Source organism: Caenorhabditis briggsae, assembly GCF_000004555.2.
Source record: "Caenorhabditis briggsae complete genome, chrII, whole genome shotgun sequence".
NCBI classification, from domain to species: domain Eukaryota; kingdom Metazoa; phylum Nematoda; class Chromadorea; order Rhabditida; family Rhabditidae; genus Caenorhabditis; species Caenorhabditis briggsae.
Genome location: NC_013486.2, coordinates 8,990,189 through 9,008,955, shown reverse-complemented (window position 1 = coordinate 9,008,955; position 18,767 = coordinate 8,990,189). Strand labels below are relative to the sequence as shown.

Sequence of the window (18,767 nt, the reverse complement as noted above, 5' to 3'; positions counted from 1 at the left end):
TTGTCCATGAGCTCAACGACCGAAAAGTTTTACCAATGCTCCGTGCGCGGCCAAAAACACATCATACTACACATTTCTCAAGTGCTCTTTTTTTCTTTTGTGCCTAGACAGGAATCGAGAGAGACGAACTGAGAACAAGGCGATTTGTGGCAATTTGTAGGTCGTTATTCGCTTTTTTTCGACGTGTAGTGGAATTTTTGGGAGCGGGTGGACGAACAAAGAACTGAATTATGGGCGAGAATCGTCATCATCTATACTAGAGCATAGTTTTAAAAAATTTGGAAGAAATAGTGCTCCATTGGTGCATATTCGAAAGAAAAATCAAGCAATAAAAAATAATGGGTTGATAATTTTCAGGTTTAAATATAGATTAAGTTACAATTTTGATAAAAACATCAGAGCTTATCCAGAAAATATTGATATTTTGTTTAATACTCAATAATCCGCAAAACAGAATCATTGTTTCTGGATGCGGTGAACAAGTGATTAATCTAATTGTAAGGAATACAAAAAATATATGTTAGAATTGATTACATATAAAGAAGAAAATCGAAAGCTTACAAAAAAGTAACATGAAAACTCAGTAAAATTTTAGCAATCTTGGGAGACCAGTAGCTACCGCTGCAACGCAGTAATCGTGCCCGAGAGGGTAGGGACACTAGATCTGCCAGCTAAGGGCAGGGATTTGGCGATCCAAGGGCACTCTGAACGAGGAACGGTGCCCTAGCGTCATTCTTAGAAACTCTTCTTCTGTTTTATCCCATACTCCAAAACTTAGCGTCCTTTCTTCAAATAGTACAGATGCCACATGATTATCTGTTTCTCGAACGACATAAGAGTGGCTGACGATCGGATCGGTTTTCGTTTGTGTAGTATACTCAATGAATCTGAAAAAAATTGCTTACTTCAGGAAAATTCCAGAAGAGTAACTATTTTCAATATTAAAAATAACATTACCGTCTGGGCAAAAGGTGTGTCAGTGGCGTTTTTTCTGCATCAATGTGTTTTGCCTCAATTTCATCCATAATTCTGTCCTGGGGGAGTCGATCTTGAATTATTCACAAACTCGATCAGATTCGAAACGTCGCAGCTAAAGCATCTTAAAATTTCTTGTCTTCCTTGAAAGTTGCGAAATACTGCAGGATTCGAATGCCCAAGTTGACTGATTTTAATGGATTCAGCCTGATACAATTTGGATTCGGATTCTGAGCTTAATGATACTCCATATAATCTCCGATGAGACTAATTAAATAATTATGAATAGACTTGATGATATGTTCTTTTTCATACGGATGAAAAGTTGTCACCAGAGATTTGTATTCGGAAAATCTGGAATAATGATACTTTTATGATTAATTTTTTCTCATATTCACTCACCGAAAGTCAATTATGTATCCAGACACGTACAACGAAAAATGATCAGTTCTATTCGCCTTATCCCTATTTTCAGTTTCCTTCTTCTGGGCATATGTGAATGTCTCCTTAATTCGTGATTGGTAGCAAATATTAAAATAATGTGAAAGCCAATCACAACAGTCATACTCAACTGAATGGATACTTTTGAATCGTTGCAATTGGGACGATTTGATCAGTTTCTTCATACTTTTGGATACAAACGAAAACAGAAATAGACAGGGGAAACTCATGTTATCAAGAATCTCATTTTGGGCCAATGACGGATACTTGGATAGTTTCATTTGATAATCTGGAAGTATTGAGGTGTTGATAGAAGAATAGAAACAATCATCAGAAAATAACGACAAATGATTGGCAGAGAAGATGAATAATACAATAAACAGAAGGTGTTGAGAGTCCAATAGTGATTGCAGAATGACCTTGATTGGGTAAACATACTCCCGCTTCTGTTCAAAAGGGACCATTCATTGCGTCTGGATTATTTAGGAACGTTTCGTTGACACACCAACCAAATAAACGAGGAACATAAGGGTTCTGTACGTTTACTCCAGAGACGGAATTGTTCAAAAATGGTGTGGAAGGTGTGAAACACACAGATTGTAACTTTCCTCGATCTCATTTATTCCATCATTCTCAAAAACTCTTCTTCTGTTTTATCCCACACTCCAAAACTTAGCAATTAGAAAAGATGCCACACGATTATCCGATTCTCGAACGACATAGGAGTGGTTGATGATCGGATCCGTATTCGGTTGTTTAGTATATTCAGTGTATCTGAAAAGCGATTGCTTACTTCAGAAAAATTACAGAGGAGTAAATATTTTTCAATATTAAAAAATATCATACCGTCTGGGCAGAGGGTGCGTTAGTGGCGTTTTCTGTGCATCAATATGTTTTGCCTCAATTGCATTCAGAATCTCGTCCTGGCGGACATCATGGCTAACAATTCTGATTTTCAAGTATTCCAGGTTTTGATAAGCCTCTCCTGATTTCCATCTATTCACAAACTCAATGAATTTTGAAATGTCACAGCTAAAGTATTTGAAAATAGCATGTCTTCCTTGAAAATGACGTAAAACTGCAGGAATCGCCGTTCCAAGTTGGCTGATTTTAATAGATTCAGCCTGATACAATTTGGATTCGGATTCAGGGCTTAATATGGTTGATATGAGAGACATATGAAAATATTTCAAGTTTGGAGATGATGAGAAAAGTGTTCCAACGTTATTCTCGGCAGCAAATTTCAACCCAAAAGGAAGAAGAATACACACTGATAAGTTTTGCAGTTGTGGAGTAATACTGCTGTAGTCATTTATTATCCAATGATACTCCACAGAATCTCCGATGAAGCTGATTAGATAATTATGAACAGATTTGACGACGTTATCTTTTTCATGCGGATCATGCTGCCGGAGATTTAAATTCGTCGGTTAATCTGAATTAAGGAGACTTTTTATGATTAAACTTCTCCTTATAATAACTCACCGAAAGTCAATACTCAACTGAATCGATACTTTTGAATCGTGGCGATTGAGACGATTTGATCTATTTCTTCACATTTTTGGAGACAAACGACAGCAGAAATAGACTGGGGAAACTCATGTTATCGAAGATCTCATTTTGAACCAAATACGGATATTTGTTCAGTTTCATTTTTTGTGGTTCTGAAAATATTGAGATGTTGGTAGAGGAATAGAAACAGTTATCAGAATAATAAACTGAAGGCGTGGATAGTCCAATGGTGATTGTAGGATGATCTTGATTAGGTAAACATACTCCCGCTTCTGTGCAACTGGGACCATCCATTGCGTCTGGACGGTAGAAACGTTTCGCTGACACACAAATCAAATAAACGAGCAAGATACCGATTCTTTACGTTTTGTCCAAAGACCGAATTGTGAAGACGTTAGGTGGCTAATCCTTGGTTGGTTAAACACACTCACTCCTTTGTGGGTTCAACCATCCAAATAGGATCTTTCATCCAATGTGTGAGGATTAGTTGGATAGCACTGTTTTCTGGGACCGCTCAGAGTTTTTTCAGATGGACCACACAAATCAAATAAATGAACAAGATTATCTTTCTGTACAGTTAATCCAGAGACCGTATTGTGAAAAAAAAATGTATAGGGATAAGAACCGTGCTATCATCCAAATCAACAAGTGAAAAAGTTGTTACAGTGACAAGACCCACTATCCTTTACAAACGAACATCGACAAACAGTTCGTCTGAAATATTAAAGCACATAGATGCCGGCCAGGTGAATCATACGGCTTCAAAAACACTGATATTGTTTTTATTTTAATCGGCATCTGAATATCCTATTTTTTAAGGTGGTGTATGATTAAATTTTAATTGCCGTACGTCCTCTAAAGGAAGTTCATCCAAACAGTCAACTTTGAGCTAAATTATACCTTGGCAAATATCAGAACTACGTGTAAATAAAGAAAAACTTCAAACTGACAAAAGTGGATGACTCAAAAAAACCAGAAATCACTAAAGTCGAAAATGGTTTCCAACGAACCCCACCTTATGCAAATTGTTTCCACTTTCAATTTTTACCCAGCAGAAGAGTGTAGTTCGCTGCCAGACTAATTCGTCACTCAAACACTGATTTCCATCATCTCACGAGTTATTTTCCTTCTTCTTTCGTTAATTTGCATGTATCTTTATTGTGTTCTGACTCTTATACTGTTCTTCCTCCTCTCTGTCTTCCATTCCCAATTGCCGCCTTTTTCTCGTCTCTTCTGTTTATCATGCGCATTATCTTGTTCATTAACAAAGCGATAACAAGGTTCACACAGCGGCACACGCCCGGGGGGTAAAAACGTCCCGACCGGATGCCCGACGGCCGATTTGAGCGCCAAAAAGCTTAAATAAGGCAGAAAATGGCACAGTTTGGCACATTTTGCTTGTCAGTTGGTGAGAAGAAGAATAATGAGGAGTTTCGGCATTCTAGTCGTTGTTATTTTGGTCATTTCTAGTGTACAGGTAATTTTAAAATTTTAAAATTTTAAATTTTCTTGATTATTAACTTTTTTGAGAGTAAAAATTCTGGTAAAACGAAACAAAAATTTATCAAACTTTCTGAAATCATCCTTCACAATTCACATCCGATTCTTCTCTTCATATTCTAATTTCCTTTTTTTCGTAGTAAAATTTTTCTCCACATTTGCTGTGCCATATTTCTAACCTACAGTCACCTTTTTTTCCAAATTATTTATTTTCACTGAAGTCCTACTTTTTTCTTTGATCATTGACATTTTTTGGCATTAAAGAACTTCTACTTTTTTGAAATGCGATTTTGAATTTCCGATTTCAGATCTTTCTTATGGTATCAAATTACTCATTCATATATTTTGAATCCCTTTGCATACTACCGTAAAGCCTGTAATAGAAGGGCCCCCTTTACTTTTAACGTTGAGCCAATTTATTTCGGTTGCTGTTAAAGATTTATAAAATACGTCAGTTGATAAAAAGATTGTGAAATTAAGAAAAACAGTTTATCAGTTTACATATTTTTATCTTTCACAGAAACCGTGATAAATTAGCTCAAACATAAAAAAGAGGGCTCTTCTATTATAGGTTTTACGGTATTTTAGGCTTCTCCTTTTTTACTTTGTTCAAATGAACTATAGATTTCAGAATCAGTGTTCTGCAAAAAAAAATGAAGTTTGAAAGCCTTTTTATCCAAAAAAGTAGAAAGATAATCAAGAAGTGAAATTAACTAATAGACCTCATAAATTCTATAAATTCTAATTTTTTCAAGTAACAATAAAAATGTTTTTGTGAGATGGTTACAATCAAATTAGTGATGGGAAAGAGTATTTCAGAAATAAATGTATATTGAGAACAATTAGTGTCATTAATCAACTTATTATCCCAGAATATGTGACATAACATTAATAAAATCAGATTTTTTTAATCATAGAACATCATGAACTTTCTCTGTTTTCCAGGCGAATCCAAAACGAACGAAACGACAAAACTGCGACTGTACGCCTGGCGAAGCTCCGAAATGTGGTTGTCAGGTAATGCCGACCCCAGAGCTCGGTGGAGGACAAATGATTTGCACATGCTCACCACCAGTACCTCCTAAATGTATATGCACTGAAGGGAATGTGGTAAGTGCTTTTAAATTTAGTTTCCATGAGTAAGAGATAATTGGTCTTCTTGAAGTTAAAAAAAACACTCCGATACACATACACAGAGTATTTTTTGACTTTCAGAGAAACATAATCACTGGACCATCTCTTCCCGGACTCTTCAAGCCATACAACTGCGTGTCGACTTGTGAGAGCTCGTGCCTTGATTCTTGTAACAAGTTGAATTTTAATATGAAATGCGGACAAGTTTGTAACGAAGCATGCGAATTCACTTGTGCCAAACAGGGAACCACACCCGCACCAACCACCACTCAAGCACCTGCCACGACTGTAATGATCCCACTTCCATCACATATTCAGGAATATCGATTTGTGATTCCTGCAGGATCATTGCAAACAAAACCAACGACAACTACCACTCCAGCTCCAGTTATTTTGAGTCAGAAGATTCAGGTAAAATCATAGAAAAATAATTTAAACACTCTAATATGATGCCTCCCAAACCGTCAACTTTGATCCATTTTATCTTAGTTCCTATGAGAGATATCAAAAAGCAGTCCACTGACAAAATGGTTATCATAATATTAGAAACATTTTGTCAGGTTACTACTTGCCAGTATCTTTCAGAGGAACAGAGATAAACTGACTCAAAGTTGAAAGCTAGGGGGGTCATTCTATTAGAGTGTTCACGGTAAATTAATGGGTTATAAATAATTCACGATTGCCGACGTACCGTATCACAGAAAATACCTTTTTTAACCCGATCTTTCGCGGTCCAAACAAAACTTCGCATTTTTAGATCACCTGTCCAATGGAATGCCAACCAGCATGCAGCTTCGTGTGCACCAAATTGCGTCCAACACTGAAAGTGATCACCCAAATGTTTGACTCGAAAACCGATGAAACTACATGTAGAACGAGTTGTAGCAGCGCTTGTCTTTCAGTTTGCGCGTAAGTTTCTGATTATCCAGTTTAAGAATTGTTTACGATCCCTCGATTTTCCAGCTCTTCTGGAGTTCCTGGCACCGAATGCCAATCGAATTGCGCGCCAGCCTGTGAGGACACTTGTACTATTGTGAAGCCGGTAAAAAAACAGACATCGAGAACATAATAAAATGTGCAAGATCAAAGCTTGCAGGTCGCCGTCGCCACCACTCAAATTCAGCCGACGTCATCGACGGGCGGTCAGTGTGTGTCGGTTTGTATGCCAGCTTGCACACAACAATGCATGTTTACTGTACAGGTTGTTTTTTTTTTAAATGTGTATAGCATGAACTGACACAAAGAATTTCCAGATGCAAATCGCCCTGTCCCAAGTCACAAATCCTCCACAGACCACTGAAAAACCTGCTCAAGCTGTGCTGATCCCTATTGGAGCAGTTCCAATCATTGTTCCAGATAGTGAGTTAAGAATTTGAGTGATTTTTAGAAAACTTAAAGTTTTTCAGCTACCACAACTACGCCAGCACCAGCAGTGATCACACTAGGAACGATTTGTAGGAACGAGTGCTTGGTCAGTTTCAGAAACACATTTTTTAGAATTCGGAAAAAAAGAAATAACTAGGATATTTATTGTGAATCCCGGATTGTGTCGGTTCCTGTAAAAAAATATCAAAAACTTCAGAATAACCGAATGACGAAAATGTAATAGAAGTTATTTTTGGGACTGAGGAAATCGAAAGAAAGTAAATATAGAGGTTTTGACATGCCGTAAAACTTGTATTAGAACGATCCCACTTGGGTTCAAGCCAACGGGTCAAAAAACGCGCCCCAAATAACTTTTAGGCCAGAAGAAATTTAATAATTTCCAAGTTGACGTGGATTTGACCTAATTAGTTTTAATCAACGAGTTGCAACGCGTGATTTTTTCGTGAAACGTTTAAAAGTTTGATCCTCAGCCACATAATTCAGCAGCGAATTTTTTCTACACGGTGAGTTTTTCACTACCGCTGCTTCAACTTTGGAATTTTTTTTCTCGAATTCTAGTCCATAACTTTTTTTTCTGTTCCATAAATTTTTAGTAAATTTTATGAAGAATATATAGTAAGAAAATGAATCAGATTTTTTTTGTCCGTTGTACTTTTAAACGTCGCAGACTGTTTCGCATTCGGTAGTGAAAAACTCACCGTGTTTCTAAAATCTCACGTTTACTGGGGCGCGATTTCTGACCTATTGGCTTGAACCCAAGTGCGATCCCTTTCATAAAAGAACCGCTCTCATAGAAGGGCCTCTCGGGATGGGCTTTTAAAAAATGAGGGCCCTGTAGTATAAGGGCTCTCTTCAAAATGCGTTGTTCGAAATTAAAAATTTCCGTCTGTTTTCAGTGAAAAATATTCCGGAAATTCCACAATTTCACAACAGTTTATTGAAACACTATTTTTTGGTTGAAAACTTTCTCAATTTTGATGGATGATAGATTTTCACAAATTTCGAACAAGAATTTTCCGAATTTCTCGATAAAGATATTTGGAAAAATGACTGGAAAAATAAAAAGGCCCCTCTAATTGAAACGTCTAATAAAAGGGCATGAGCTACTTTGGAGCCGGCCCTTCTAATACAGGTTTTATGTTAACCGGAGAAATACAGTACCTATTAAAGTCCGGTAACAGGAGATTTTTCCTTCAAATCCTAGTTTCTCTAGATTCTAGATCCTCTCCTCCTGGATCCCTTTTCTCAAAATCCAGCTGTTAATCCCAATTCATCCGTTGTGTTGTTCCTTCTCTTTTGCCCGCCAAGTGACCATCCACTTGAGCATTCCCTCTCTGAAATCTTGCTCATCCTCCTCCATCCTCTCCAAATCGCGCTTCACATGTGTTCTCTCGGACTATTTCGGAGTGTCGGAGCGAGAAAAACCGAAGAACATTGTGCAAATAGAACACCAGAAAATAGTATCCAATGAACTATGTCTTCACATAGACACTCTCATAATTCTATTGTTTCTATGTTTTTCACTTCTTTTTTTGCTGAACAATCCGTTTGGAAGATTTTGGAAACAATAGGTTTTTGAAGAGGTGTTACATATGACTTTCGACATTTTTTCTGGAACTGTAATCTGAGGGACGTAGAGAAGCTAGACAGTCTTGTTTCTTTTGATCTCTTCTAATCTAATTTTCTTTTTCCAGGTCCAATGTGAACACCAATGTCTTCCAAATAACCCAAATTGTATGGCTGCGTGTCAAACAACGTGTTATCCAGTATGTCAATCGAAAATGCGACGCCGAATGAAGGAAACGAAAACCGAACGAATCGGTGAAGACTTTGCTCATCGCCAATAATTTATTTTTAATTTATTTTTTATCTGTAAATTCGGAGTAACTTAATTTCAACTGTATTAGTACAAAAATTGACCGTTTCTAGTCAATGCTTTTTCTTGTCTTTGACTTGCGATTTTTTCTAATAAATTCTTGGGTTACTGTAGTTTGCTAGATATCAATAGAACACAAAAAATAAGGCGCTTTATTTGGGCACTTATATCGACTATGGTTCATGCTTGGTGGATTTGACGTGGAGGATGACATGGTAGTCGATCCATCTAGAAGAGGACTTCTTCGGAAGTTGGGTAGATGCTCAATCCGATCCAGGCCTGAAAAATTCTTGTTTGCTCGAGCTGGGAATTTCAGAACCTTATAATTTCAATGACAAAACAGTTCCTGTCTGAAATAGAAACAGATTCCAAGTTCTCCCAGACTGGGCTCCTGGACGTTTCAGAGCACGACGTTTCAGAACCACAACGTTTCAGAACTCGATATTTCAGAACTCGAAATTTTCGAACTTCACATTTCAGAACCCGATACTTCAGAACCCGGCGTTTGAGAACTTTACGTTTGAGTAAAACCCTACGCAAAAATGCAGAAAAGTTCTCAAACGTCGAGTACCGAAGTTTCGGGTTCTGAAGTGTCGGGTTCTGAAATGTCGAGTTCTGAAACGTCACCATTCGGAAACGTCCAGGAGCTCCCAGACTGACCATTGCCGAGTAGGCAAGAGTTGATGCAACGAGGACCACGGTGTAGATGGCGTTCATCTCTGATTGATTGAATTTTCGATCGGATCGATTGAATCTCGGCTTCTCCCGATCCCTTTTATGCCCATCTATTTGTCATCATTTGCTTCCACGGACCACGGTGTAGATGGCGTTCATCTCTGATTGATTGAATTTTCGATCGGATCGATTGAATCTCGGCTTCTCCCGATCCCTTTTATGCCCATCTATTTGTCATCATTTGCTTCTGCCACATGGCGTAAACAGATGTTATCAGCTAAATGATGACAAATCAGTGGGTATATAAGAATCAGAGACTGGAGAGGAAGATCCAACCAACCCAACCAAATCAACCAACCACCAAGATGAACGCCATCTACACCGCCGTCCTTGTCGTTTCCACTCTTGCCTACTCGGCTGTGGTAAGGGATTTATAGAACTGTTTGGTGCAGAATTCAGATGAATTCTTCTTAACAACAGTATACAGAATCCAAATTTCAGGCCTGGATCGAACTCTCCATGGAGGCTGCCAACGAGGATCTCTTCTAGATGGGCCACGTCACCAGCCAACTTTCTTCCAAACCCACCAACTACATCGGCGACTAGTCGCCATTTGACACAACATTAAAGCTAATGATTATTTTTTTATTAATGTGAAATGAAAGGAAAATGAAATTTAATTTTTGATGTGTTTGAATTGTTGTCTGATAATTTGAGTTGGGAATCACCATTGGGGATGGAACCTCAATCAGTTCTGATCAGGATGTCGATCAGTGTGAATCTGAAGTTTTAGATTTCGATAACATTTCCGGATAAGGACCGTCAGGACTATTCCTGCCAACAATATAATTGAAAAAGATAGCCATATCATGAGTAGAAATTTCCATCAGTACCTCGAGCGTTTTCCAAAAATTTGCGAAAACTTCGACCACATCGAGTTTCGAAGCAATAAATTAGTTTGACCCAAAGCTGTGCAGTGCAATGCTCGGCCGCTGGTGGCCGTGGCGGACCGTCATTTTGGACAGCCTTGGTTTACTAGGCAGCTATCTGGAGTCTTCTCTCAAGATGTCAAAAATGTTTTAACTGACAAATCATATCTGATATTATGACAAACAAATTATCAGTTGACAACTTTTTTTTATATATTTCACAGGAACCGAGATAAATTGGCTGAAGTTGAACGTTAGGGGGCCCTTCTATTACAGGTTCTACGGTAGCTAAAACCAGCTCTAGAATAAAAATATTGGCACTTCAAATCTCAGAAGCTCCAAGACCACAAAAATTCTAATCTCTTGACTTCGAATACTTGGTTTCACAAAATATACAAGTTTTTAAACATTAATTGAAAAATTTTGATTTTTATCAAAATCCAGTTTCGTCTCCAAATCCAGCTGAGGCTTGCCAACCCACTTTTGCACTTGTCCTTTTTTAGCTCTCCTTTTGGAAATCCTCCTGTTCTCCATCCCATTTTTTGCCATTTCTCGGGGGGCACTCATCAAAAATCAGCTAATCACTTGTGCTTAATCATACACAATGCCCTTTCTTCTTCTTTTTCCTCCCTCCTTCCGAACCTCTCGAAACAAAACAAAACATGCCTTCTAACCCATAAAAAAACAAACAATCATCGGAAACAGACAAGAGGATCGTCCCCTATTTTATCTCTCTGCGGAGAGCTCCAAATTAGTGTGTATTTCCTCAAGGAGAACGTTCTCTCCGCCTTCCTTTTTTCTCCCTTGTCCGAACATTCATAGCAAAAATTGTGAAATTTGTACATGGCGAAATACAAACAAACAGGCAATTTTGCCGGCCGTCGCGTCAGGCTGTCCTTTTTGCCCGGTGGCGCGGAAATCGGTAAAGCTCCGCCCTCACACCTCCCCAAATGCTCCCGAGAGCATTCCGCGCGGGAAGCTTTTACCGCCCCTGAGCTCTTCAAGCAGTAAGCATCCAGACGCGAGAGAGAATCGAGAGAGACAGAAAAGTGCGGAATAGATTTTGAAGAAGCAAAAAGAAACAACTCAAAAGAAGAAGAAGCACTTATTATCATCATTATATTTTCTTGACTCATATATATTCGTCTTCATTTTATTCTCCCTTTTTCCTTTGAAGATTTCGTTTTGAGCCCATCTTGCTGAAACTGGTCTCAAATTTTCCACAAGAGATATATCCCGATGGGACGCCCAACTTCTCTTCGGTTACTATTCCTACTCTGCCTTTTATTGGCACTTTCCACAGCAGCAGTGAGTTTTTGAATTTTCAAAGTTTTGACATACCGTATTTCCTCTTGAAGAAGCCCACCCAAACCGTCCACTGTGAGCTTCATTTATCTCGATTACTCTGAAAGATTTTAAAAATTCGTCATCTGATCAACTGTTTATCAGAATATCTACAATATTCTATACGTTGACAAATTTTTGATATCTTTCACAAGAAGCGAGACAATTGAGTTCAAAAATCGACGGTATCTGGGTTACTGTATAATACTCCAATTCCTTGGACTAGTTTATCTATTTGTAGTTCAAACTTCTGTTACCAGAAGAAATTGTTTTCGAAATTTTGACATCGTATGTCTCTCTCTTGTAATCTCTTGGAATCGAAAACCTCTGATTTTCATACAGTAGATTTTTAAAAACTTTGAGGATCATTTTCAATTTTCTATTGTGTAATTCATCTTGTAGAAAAAATAGTCTTTGGAATAAACTCTTCGTAACATACTTAGTATCGAAAAACATTTATTATCCGGAGGAAGTTTTTAAAAAAATGCAAATGTCCGCTGTTCAAATTAGTATTTTCTTTTTTTCTAAGTCCCAGTATTTCTGAAACTTGCCGTTATAGTTTAATATTTGTAAAAAATAATTCAAAAACGAACTGACCTAAATTTTTGAAAAAATCATCTCCTGGAATAAAAAAGTTACTTAAAATCTGTCAATTCTGTTCAATTAATGAGGAATCATTGATCCAGGAAACAACTTTTCATTATTCTAGCCGTTTCGTTTTTTTGTTATCAAACCGGCATTTTTATGTCAACCGATCCAGAATTTTGGGTCGGGAAGAAAACTCTCTTGGAGGATAGTCCGAAAATCACTCGTTCTTAAGATATATGTCAAAAACAGGTCAAAAAAAATCAACGTAGAGGGTGCGGATTATGGAGAATAACAAGGAAAATAATTCACGTTTTTATTCATTTCTTTGCGTGCACCCTCAAGGATTCTGCCTCTTGTCGAGATCCCTAATCTGCACCCTCTAAGTTGATTTTTTTGCCTTTTTTTTTGACATATATCTTAAGAACGAGTGATTTTCGGACTATCCTCCAAGAGAGTTTTTTTCCCGACCCAAAATTCTGGATCGATTGATATAAAAATCTCAAAATTTTTGGAATTAGCGGACGCCCCCTTTAAAGGGATGAAAGCCTGGATACCGCGCACTACCGTACTTATTTTAATTTACCTACCACCTTTCGTGGTTAACAAAGGAAAAATTGAAAAGTTTTTTATGTGCAGTAGAGCGCGGTATTCAAACTTCTACATCGATAATATTTTTATTCTGAATTCTACCAAGACTTCCTCATACGGTATGGGCCATACCAGATTCATGACGAAATCTTGTGAAACCGGCCGGTGGACACTCAAGAAACATTTTGATTTGCCCTTCTCCTTTTGGGCCAAAGTTCAACTGACTCAGCATCTCAGAATTTTCCTCACCCTCCAATTTTCTCAAACCATCTCGCCTTTTTTCTCTCTTCACTTTCTCCAAATTCCAAATTGAGTCAGGTGTTTCTGTCAATCTAAAAGCCTGCTTAGAAGAGACAAACCCAACCCCTTCCGAAGGTTTCCATTTCAATTCTTTTCTCTCTGACCATCAGCCGTTCCTTTCTTCTGGAGCTCTCTATCTGTCTCGGTGAGCAGGGGGCCAGCGCAAGAGTTTGTTTCCATTGTAAGCAATTGTTGGAAAGGGAGGCGTCGAACACAATGAAAAAAGAAAACACGGGGTAAACACTGTCCGTTTTTCGGTTTTTCTTCCGTTTCTTTAACATCATGACCTTCTCATACACACAGAAAGAAAATAGGATAGAATAGAAGAAGCGAGAAGAATGTCTGGAGAGAGAATGAGACAAAAAACTGGGTCCAAGGTTTCGAAAATTGAGAATGTTTCTTCGCTGTTCCATCCATGAAAGATGATTTTGTCCCCCTCTCCGGATGGTGACAAAGGAAGGGACGGAAATAGAAGAAGAATAGCAGGAAGAGAATGAAAATGATACCGTAATCCTGAAAAAGGAGTAGATGAAAAATAAAGTCCAACAGGGAACAAACTAAAGTTTTAAGATATATGAGGACTAATAATTTAAGAAATTTTCAGAATTTGATAGAATAAGATTATATAATTAAAAGTCTGAAAATCAGTGAGTCCGAAATTCATAGAATTCATAGAGAAACTAGAATTTCAGCACTTCATACGTAAAATATAGAAATTTTAGAGCCTCAAAACAAATAAATTGTCTAGAAAGTTTTTGAAGTTTTGGAAATCAAAGTGGATCTACTTTTAAAATCTAAACGTCTCAGAAAGAAAGTCTAAAGTTTAATACCCTCAGAAGCTGAAAATCGATGTTTCTGAATGTTCGTTAAGTTTAGAACTCTCTAAAATCTTGAACATTGCTAAAACCCAGAATTTGGAGTCTCAATTTTTCATACTTCGAAAGATTACGGCTCTATTGAACTTTTTCTATCCACTACCGAGAACTAACAAGATACAGAAACATCATTTTCTTTTTTTCATTTGCTTATCATTCTGCGTCTATTTCAAAATTCTTTTAAAAACCCGATTATCCCAGTTTTTTCTGAATATGAAATTCAATAATCAGTCCGTTCAAAATATCCACAGTCTTCTTTTTCTCTACTTGGAAAAAAATTGATCCTGTTCCCGTACCACTTTTTTCAATGTACCATATTCTGTCATGGACTTTTTTTTGTCTCTCTCCGGCATTTCGAAAAAATGCCTCCAAGCTTGCCGAAACCACCTCGCACCGATCACTTCTCCTCCTCCATAACCGACTCTCGTTCTATTTGATTATCGTCAAAAAAGAGTCAATAGAATGACCAACAGGAAATCGGATATCCGATATTGAGAAATGAAAATGAGATATTGGAAAGGAAATAGTTGAGGAGAAGGATAAGGTGATAAGAGAAAACAGTGGGGTCCACTTAACACTTTTCAAGGAGTTTCACTGATTTATATAGGAACACATACTTCATTTTCCGTATTTGGAAAAAGAGGAATAGTAGGGTAGGAGCAGGTTTAAAACGTTTTAGAAGGTGGTCTTTGAAAACCCACAGTATGCATTTTTTGGGAACTGAAGGTGGACATCTGGATGTATGAACACCTGCAATATAATTCCTAATAGAGTGTCACCCAAACCATCAATTTCGAGCTCGTATATCATGTTCTCCGTGAAATGTATTGAGAAGTTCTTTACTAATAAAATATTTGTGATAGTATGTTAATTGATTTATCAGTAATCGAGATAATTGAGCTCAAAGTTGACTTGAGTGATTACGGCGATTCTTTCCAATATCTTTCAAATTTTTGAGATACTGACTTTCTGAAGAAGTGGCAATTTTTCAAATTCTGAGATTCTGAGATCAAAGGGGTCTGTGGTTTCAAGATTTCAAGGTTCCAAGATTCTGAATTTTTCAGATTTTGGAACTTTTAAATTTTTTGGGATACTGTAACTTTTAAACATTGATTCTGAAATTTTGAGATTTTGAAAGTTTAATTGAAAGTTCCTAATATTTTGAAACTTCTAGAACACAAATTAAACAAGTTTTAAAATCTTGTCGACTTATAAACGTATCTGCTTCCACTCATCTTTCGATCTTTCTCTCTCTTTTTCTTCCGAACGAAAACAAAAAACGAAACACACATATCATCTGTGGTTCTTCCTGAAATGACCACAACCTTTCCATCCAAATCCTCCAGGAATCACCTCCAAAAAAATCTCCAAAAACGCATATGAATGTTGTCCGTGTGTTGTTGAGTACCGGTCCAACGTCGAGTGGTTTTTCTCACGAATGACACAGAAATACAGATTTTCTATCGTTGTTGCTCATGTTTACATGAGCCTTCCGCAAAAGTGAGTGCGAAGACAATATGAGCAGAAGAGCAGGAAAAATAAAAATGATTAGAGAAAAATTAAATGATAAATGTGAATAAACTGTTTGAGTTCTTACAAAGTTTCTAAACCTTCTAACAAGTCTCATAGTTTTAAATAAAAAGAAAGTACCGTAAATGGCCTAACTGAAGCCCAACCTGTACGTTCTTTTTTGGCTCAATTATCTCGGTTCCTGTGAGAGATATAAAAATGGGTCAAATGATAATTTTTTTTCGGGAATTTACCAACACTTTACCCGTTGAAATGTTTTCGATATCTCTTGAAGGGACCGAGATGATTGAGCTCAAAATCCTCGTATAGGGTGGGGTTCTTGAATTCTCAATTTGTCCCAATTCAGAGCCGTCGCCTAAAACGTCAATGCGGATGCTCGAACTTCTGTAACTGTCAACAACAACCAATTTTCTTCGCACAAATCTCTCTACCAGCATGTACGTGTCAACAGGCGCCAATCTGTCAGCCACAATGTCCGAGAGCTGAAATTGTGAGATTTCAAAAGAAGATTCCAAAATTCTATTTCTTACTTCTTTATTTTCTAGAATTCCGACTGCTCAGCCACCTGCGTCCGAGCCTGTATTCCATCTTGCTCCAAGAGCACAGGCAACACGTTCGCTTGCTCCACAACTTGCGAGAGCACCTGTGATAAAACGTGTGCATCGGCTGCTCAGAATGCTATTGCACATATTCAGGTGGGATCTTTTGTGGACTGAAAAAATGGAGCAAGATCTCCGATTTCCAGATTTTAAAAACCAGAATAGAAAATTTCCAGGTCACTCCACCAAATCCTCAGCCCCTCGTACCAGTCGCCTCTGCTCCAACTGTTGATGATTCCTGTCAGAATGTGTGCCAGAATGTGTGTCAAGGAGCATGTGTCTCTCAAAACTCTCCACCGGCCGTTTGCCAACAAACTTGCAGACAATCGTGTCAGTTCGGATGTGCCACCAACGAACAATGTAAGATGTTAAGATTTTTTCTGCTCGGTACTATAAAATAGACACATGCCTGTACTCAACTTCTAAATTATTTTTTTTAATACGATCATTTTTCAGTACCAACCACTGCTGTCACCTCTCAACCAACGATCAAAATAACTCTCGACATCAACGACGCCTATTTCGACTCGAACTGCGCTCCAAAATGTACTCAATCCTGTCATTCCCAATGCATTTCCCAAGGCAACGCTGCCGCTTCGTGCTCCAATTCCTGCAACAACGAGTGCTCAGACAAGTGTTCTCAACGCGTTCAGGCCGCTCCCGTTCAGGCCCAAGTCCAGCAAATCCAACCCCAACAGGTGCGGATTACCGTTCCAGTTACTGTAGCACCACCCGCCACGTGTCAGTCTCGCTGCGAGAACCGTTGTCTTTCCACGTGTACCGCCACCCAACCATCCGTCTGTGCACCGTCGTGCTCCACTGCCTGCCAACTCTCGTGTGATAGCATCGGAGCAATCTCCTCACAAACCCAGCAACAACAGGCACCCATTGAGGTGAGGGCTCAGTGTACACCAACGTGTATGCCCCAATGCCTACCATCCTGTACCGCCACTACCACCACAACCACCCAAATCCCAATAGCCAACATCCCAACCCTAGCCCCCGTTCCCATTCAAATCCAAATCCAATGCGTCCCCAGCTGTATGCCAGCGTGTCTCCCATCTTGTACTCAACCAGTGGTTCTTACCACACAGGCCCCAGCCCCCGTAGTCAATCAATGCATCCCACCGTGTCAGCCTCAATGCCTTCAAACCTGTTTGGAGCAGTACATTCAACCGCAGGTAGTCGCTACCCAACCCCCACCCCAGATCCCTCAGTGTATCCCACAATGTCAACCATCATGTGAGCAACAATGTATCCAAGAAGCTACAACAACTACAACAACTACTACTTCTACTCCATCCCCACAGGTACCCACATCCGAAAAGACGCCTGTTTACGAGTTCGAAACCACCACACTGCATCCAGATAGCACTAGCACTGAACTTGAATATGAAGATGAAGAACTAACAACAACCCAAATGGAACCAGAAGTTCCTACCACTTCTTATCCGGTGGAAGGGACAACTTCTGAGCCTTATGAGCCTTATGATCCTGAAGAGGAGCCTGAAACATCTCCTCCACCGCTAGAGTATACTACTGTAGAGCCTTATGACTACCCACAGTATGATCAGCCAACCACACCTGCCAACCTTGGCACCACCTCCACCAACTCACCTCTAACCACCAGCACCCTAGCACCACTCACTCCAGGTACCACTTCACCTGCACCACAACGTGATCAATGTCTCCCAGCTTGTCTACCAGCTTGTAACCCAAACTGCGTCGTCGCCATGCAAGTACTTCTCTACATTTCATGCCCAGAAGGTTGCCGTCCAGCTTGCGATCCAAAATGCGCCTATCAATATCTGCGAAGCAATCCATCAACCCCTCAACATTACAACCCACCTATTCTACCAAACGGAGCGGCTTCGTCAAAATGCATTCCTGCCTGTATGCCAGCTTGTCTCCTTGATTGTGTTCTTCCTTATTTCAACGAGAAGATCATTCCGACTTTGGCGCCAAGGGTGGTGGTAGAACAAATAAATGAAGAGGACTGGGGGTTGTTAAGAGATCAGGGGACTGCCACTACTAGACCGAAACCTACTTATATTCCACCCCAACCGTCCTACGCTCAAAAAGTACAACCTTTCTTGGTTCAAACCCAGCCATCCTATGTTCAGCCTCAATCAACATCCCAAGTATCTATTCCAAGGCTTCAAGTAACCCAAGGTGATCCTAACCGACCTTTACCACCAGCACAACCACATCAATACTACCAGAACCAACAGAAAACTTACCTCACACCTCCGGCATCAGCACCATCCCAAACATCCTCTCAATCACAACCTCAATCTCAAATCCTCCACCTTCAGTACCGGGTAAACCAGAATACCCCTACACTGCAATACGCACAAGCCTCACAATCTAGCCAATCGTTCACCCTTGCACAACACCAGGCTCAGAATCAGGCCAAGGCTCAACAAGCCTCTCACGCGGCTTACAACGCTCCCAGTCAGCCGGTCTCAGGGACTTATAACCCATGGGTGGTCCCTAAGACCCCGCTAACTGTACC

At 39.1% G+C, this 18,767-nt stretch overlaps 4 protein-coding genes across 4 annotated transcripts in view; 3 read left to right on the top strand and 1 right to left on the bottom strand.

Moving 5' to 3' along the window:
* Nucleotides 1-1,211: 1,211 nt before the first annotated feature.
* On the bottom strand, nt 1,212-3,069 carry CBG02723 (the record flags this gene model as incomplete). The annotated part of the gene is made up of 5 exons (XM_002630937.1): nt 1,212-1,329; nt 1,378-1,705; nt 2,081-2,190; nt 2,263-2,448; nt 2,990-3,069. The coding sequence occupies 5 exons, from the start codon at nt 3,067-3,069 to the stop codon at nt 1,212-1,214; spliced, it is 822 nt and encodes a 273-aa protein (XP_002630983.1).
* A 1,676-nt stretch (nt 3,070-4,745) lies between these two features.
* CBG02724 lies at nt 4,746-8,795 on the top strand (the record flags this gene model as incomplete). Its single annotated transcript, XM_002630938.2, has 9 exons — nt 4,746-4,748; nt 5,374-5,538; nt 5,644-5,973; nt 6,320-6,471; nt 6,526-6,604; nt 6,659-6,763; nt 6,816-6,921; nt 6,969-7,033; nt 8,643-8,795. 9 exons carry the CDS (start codon nt 4,746-4,748, stop codon nt 8,793-8,795), a joined length of 1,158 nt encoding a protein of 385 aa, XP_002630984.2.
* Nucleotides 8,796-9,864: 1,069 nt separating this feature from the next.
* CBG25617 lies at nt 9,865-10,048 on the top strand (the record flags this gene model as incomplete). Its single annotated transcript, XM_045242453.1, has 2 exons — nt 9,865-9,921; nt 10,001-10,048. The coding sequence occupies 2 exons, from the start codon at nt 9,865-9,867 to the stop codon at nt 10,046-10,048; spliced, it is 105 nt and encodes a 34-aa protein (XP_045098153.1).
* A 1,619-nt stretch (nt 10,049-11,667) lies between these two features.
* The window catches only part of CBG02727, a gene marked incomplete at both ends in the record, with an annotated part of 14,467 nt that continues 7,367 nt past the window's right edge, over nt 11,668-18,767 (top strand). Inside the window, 5 exons of the mRNA XM_045242452.1 lie at nt 11,668-11,736; nt 16,000-16,143; nt 16,199-16,348; nt 16,429-16,612; nt 16,709-18,762. Coding sequence (XP_045092221.1) covers nt 11,668-11,736; nt 16,000-16,143; nt 16,199-16,348; nt 16,429-16,612; nt 16,709-18,762 — 2,601 coding nt within the window. The remainder of the gene's footprint in view (nt 11,737-15,999; nt 16,144-16,198; nt 16,349-16,428; nt 16,613-16,708; nt 18,763-18,767) is intronic.